General features: G+C 38.9%; 1 protein-coding gene across 1 annotated transcript in view; it reads right to left on the reverse strand.

Moving 5' to 3' along the window:
• The window catches only part of G9a (histone-lysine N-methyltransferase G9a), a gene marked incomplete at its 3' end in the record, with an annotated part of 110,481 nt that overhangs the window by 73,789 nt on the left and 31,692 nt on the right, over positions 1-5,000 (reverse strand). Inside the window, 2 exon segments of the mRNA XM_070117190.1 lie at positions 949-1,097; positions 2,838-5,000. The exon segment at positions 2,838-5,000 is cut by the window's right edge and continues 730 nt beyond it. Of these exon segments, the coding sequence (XP_069973291.1) occupies positions 949-1,097; positions 2,838-5,000 (2,312 nt within the window).

A 5,000-nucleotide genomic window follows, 5' to 3' on the forward strand; every position in this document is an offset into this window, starting at 1 on the left:
CCTTTTGGTCTATAGGCACGTACTATAATAAGACGAATCTGTGATTTGATGAAGGTGAAATGGAGAATGCCTCTGTCTCTACCTCCCCTAGAAGCACATCCCCTGCCCTTGTGGCCCTTATGCCACTACTTGACCCACCCCCAGGCCATAAGATCTCGTTGCACCATTCCTCTGTCAAGGGAATGCTTCCGCATGGTCGCATAGATTTTGTGTATAATGTATGTCTGTATAGTCATACTCATACACAGAATCTGCTGGACGTGGTGGTGTGCAAAGCCTGTAGTTATGGCCTTACCATTACTCGCCACGGCTCAAGCTAATCAATGAGAAAGTCTTTTGACTGGTATTAGAGACTGAATAACAGAACAATGAATGTAGGTACAAAATCGGTTTTCAAGGGAGTAACTCGTATAGGCCAAAAGTACCTTTGGGTAGGTGGGGTGGGGTGGGGGGATTATTACGTTCAAGACATTTTCCAGAAAGATAAAGCTGACGATATATGATCCAAACATAAAAAAAAAAAAGGTTTCAAACTTTTCCCAGATTTTTTAGATCATTCAGAAATAATGTGTGTTGGTCTCATAATTTGTAGAATTTTATATGCTTTCTGCAGACTCCCTTATTTTTTTCTATATCTATTCATTACATCACAATTGCCAATTTTCGAAGGTTATGTGAAAAATTACAATATTTCGGGACTGTATCTAAGGTGGCAGATACCACCTTAAAATTGCAGGGGGGACAAAAATTTCAGGAGACACTCAGACACCTAGAAACTCAATGAAAATGCATATAAATGAAAATCGGCAATTCAGACAATTTTTGCCAAAAAATGCCCTGACAGTCCCCTCAAACCAAAAAACTAAGCAATCCCCTTCCCAAAGACAAAAGCTTATTGATTATGATCCCCCAACAACCTATTTTGTTAAGAATAAAAATTCAGCTTACCTATAATTAGTAACAACATTACAGCAGCCAATCATTCGCCCATCAAAGGAGTCTATAGCTTGACAATAGACATCACCTGTAATGTCAACAGCAAGAGGATTCTCTTTGATGCGACACTTACAGAGCACATTGGTAAGACTAGGAGCAGCCTGAAAGAAGAAATTATATTAGTAATACTGGAAGTATCTATAAAAGTAATCACACGATAGCAATGAAGAAAATCAAATTGAGGAATAAGCTAAACAAGCAGGATCAAGTAGGCATAGGTACCAACTCCATGGTGATTCAGTATGTGTGGAGCCATCTATGTGTAAAAAAAAAATCATAAAACAAAATCCCACAGGAGAGCACATGTACACAATGACAATGGGTTAAACAGCATTACTGAGCTTAATAAGTGGTAAGGGCAAGACATTCAATCACATAAGAAAAAGATCCTCTCACTAACACAATATCAATAATAAATACCCAATATATCTGAAAGTTTTAATATAACTCAAAACTCCTTGCATAAGCCTTTTTTTATTTCCCGATATCTAGTTGTCATTGGTATAGTGCATTAAGATGGTAACAGATTGTTCCCTGCACTGATTCCATTTCATCTCTAAGCAGTCACTAACTCGGTGCAAAATCCATAACAATAAACACTTTGTTATTTGTGTTACTTTTCAATATTTTCATTGAATTAAATTTTCTGCAATACACCTAAATCACTAGTCACAGCAGGCAGGAATAGAATCCTAAGCATGGAACTAGTGTCCCACCTAAAGCAAGCACTCTTCCGGTCATGATTCACAAATGGTACATTCCACTATTGTTTACTGATAGAAATAATGCAAAAGTCACTTCCTAAATTCCCACCAAGTTTAATCACCCTCTAAGAGTCATTCCTGCTACACTGGCCCTAAGCCGAAACTCCCATTTCAGCATGTTCCTGTCACCCTAGCCCTGAGCCAAGGTTTTTCATGACAGCCCTCAGGTAATTTTTTTTTTCTATTATGTGATCGTCACATCACCCAGATCTATGGGGTTAACAACACTAATAGCAATAAGAAATTAAATAAAGAATCTATCAGAAAAGCAAGGAAAAGGGTAAGCAAGTAAGCTAGGTAGACCTAGGAATTAACTACTTTTAGATTAAGCACTTGTGGAGCCATCTATGTGTACAGACAATCAATAAACATAAAAAAAAACACATTGGACATAGTATGTGTTCTTGCCATCCTGGCAACACTGGGTTAATGTTTTGTTAATAATAATGACAATGATGACAATAATAATGATGATGGTGTTAATGTTTTATTTTATGGTAATGTAAATGTTGATGTTAATGTTTATATTAATATCAATGTTTATGTTTATGTTAAAGTTAATGCTGCAGCTAATAATACTAATAATGACAAAAATGCCAACTATAATAATAATAATAATAATAATAATTATTATTATTATTATTATTATTATTATTACTATCATCATCATTATTATCATTATCATAATTATCATAATTATCTTAATTATAATAATAATAATAATAATAACAATAACAAAACATATAATAATAAAAATGACAATAACAATTTAAACAAAAGGGATGTCTTTCCAAATATTCAACATATTGGGTAAACAAGGGAGATCAAGTAGGCCTGGTAATTGACTAGTCAGTGACTATGCATCTACTGAGTCATTTCCCTTCTATTTGTAAACAATATTAATGAAATTAAATCAGTGGACCAGGCATATATGTGTTAACCTGGCAGTAATCTGCTATTACTATGTTTAACCTACTAATGTTATTAGTATATTACTATTTAGAAGTGCTGCACAAGCTAGACTACAAACATTAACTAACATTTCTCTTACATTCTTCACAAAGGCATTATACTTACAACATAAGATGACTGAGATCCTACAGGTTTTGACTGAGTTTTTCCAGGTCCTTCAGGTGACCTTGGTGCAGCTACTGAGAGGGGATGTGGAGACATGTTACGACTTAACCTCTTGCTCTTTCTCACGCCTTCAGCTGGTAATCGAGTTTCACCAATAGAATCACTTGAGTCAGAGTTATGTCCCTCCAGGCCTAAGTCCTCCAACCGTCGCTTACTGATGCTGTGGCGACGTCTGCCCCGCAGGACTAAGTCTCCTCCTACCAGGTGCTCCTTTTGGGACACAGCTGTGAGATCCAGGTTTTCAAGCCTCTCATGGGTTTCATGGGTTGGCCCTATAATAGATTCTGAATTATCTACTGACTTGGATTGTTCTACTTCTTCACTGACATGAATACTATGGGTTTCATTTTCAATCTTCATTTCACTAGAAGACTCATCAATAATGCTTTCTTCATTGGGTTTCTCAACCATTTTACAGTCACGTTTTTCTAATACCAAATGAGTGGCATCTTGACTAGGGAGATCAATGTGATCTGGTTCCTTTGCTGAGAGATTTACATCTGCATCTTCACCTTCTTCAGGCTGTTCTTGTCCCTCTTGCCTTGGTTTCTGTATTGGCTCTTTCACATCTTCCTTAGCTAAACCCATTAGTGATTCAGCACTTCCATTTGCTTTTCTGTCTTCCTCATCCTTGTGTACTATATTATCCTGTAGGGCAGCTGCTTTCACATCTTTCAGTTCTTCTTCAGTTTTATGAGTAGCTTCTTCATCAGGCTCTGTTGATATAGTATTCTCTTCTGTTGTTATTGCTCTAATTATGGGTTTACTCTCAATAAGTGAATCATCATTACTTATGTTGTCTGCTACAGATTGGTTTTCTGTATCTACAGGAATTATCTGATTTTCCATATTGTCTGTCATATCAGCAAGATCTGTCTCATCATCTAACACATGATCCTCATTATCCACAACAGCATCTTCCTCTGGGTTTCCCATAGGCTCCTCATCTATGTTGTCATCTTCCATTTCACCCTCTCCATCTAAATTATCCATTTCTCCATCATCGTTATCTGCAACTTCTGAGCCTCCATCATCTAAGGCATCTTGGTCCTGGTACTGTGAAAGCTGTGAAGGGACATCTTGTGATGATGAATCCACAGACTCGATATCAACCTCTTCCGACACAACTGAGTCAGTCTCTTGGTAAGCATCTTGCCCACCTGGGCGCATCTTTCCTTTTCCCTTCTTTTTCTTGCCACTGAATGAATAACTCAGACCTTTAAAATGTTTCTTTTTCCTTTTTCCAGTCTTTGTAAAAGCTGCTTCATCCTCTTTCTTCATTCTACTTGGATATGATTTGGGTGTCAAGTCTTTCTTGAATATCTCTGGTATTGTTATCTGCTTCCCTCTCTTACTTCCCTGTGGTGTTTCCTGCCCATCACGTGACAGGGAGAGGCGCTGTGACCGTTTTGGCTCTGAGGATGGTGTTGTGTCACTCTTTAATGGTGTCATGCTGCGTCTCTGTCGACTGCCAGGATCTGAATCTGGTGTAGACTCACTATCAATGCTCTTCCCTCTGCCTCTTCTGCCTGTCATGCCAACAGAGGAAGTACCTTGAGTGGCACTACCTCCTACATCTTCTGTGGAAGTTCTGGTTCTCCCTCGGCCACGACCAACAGCTGAGGGTGAATGTATCCCTGCCACCTCCTCCAGCCGCTCTGCTTCAGGTCGCATCTTTCCCCTTGGTTTACTTTGTACAGGAACTTCATCCTTTCCAGTAGGTTTATTGAGAACTTCCTCTTTCACAATGCCCTTGGCCCCTCTCCCTCTTCCAACAGGAGTCAGAGAAGAATCAGGATCAATATGTCCTCGACCCCTACCTTTGCCTCTTCCAGCACTAATTGGAGCTATGACAGATACCTCAACCCCATCATGCTGAGGATCTTCCTCTGAACTTGATCTAGTCTTGCTACGGTTCTTCAGAGGAATTACTGGTGACTCATTTCCAGAGTCATTCCCAACATCAGCATCAGCTACATTCCTTGCTTTCCCTCGTCCCCTCTTCACACACTGCTTGATGGGGGTGTTCTTGCCACTATCGGTGTTTTCCTCCATCTTTGAGTCTACTTCAGATGCCTCTGAGATGCTGGCTGTCTCTTCACT

This window comes from Penaeus vannamei, chromosome 40 (assembly GCF_042767895.1).
Source record: "Penaeus vannamei isolate JL-2024 chromosome 40, ASM4276789v1, whole genome shotgun sequence".
NCBI lineage: Eukaryota > Metazoa > Arthropoda > Malacostraca > Decapoda > Penaeidae > Penaeus > Penaeus vannamei.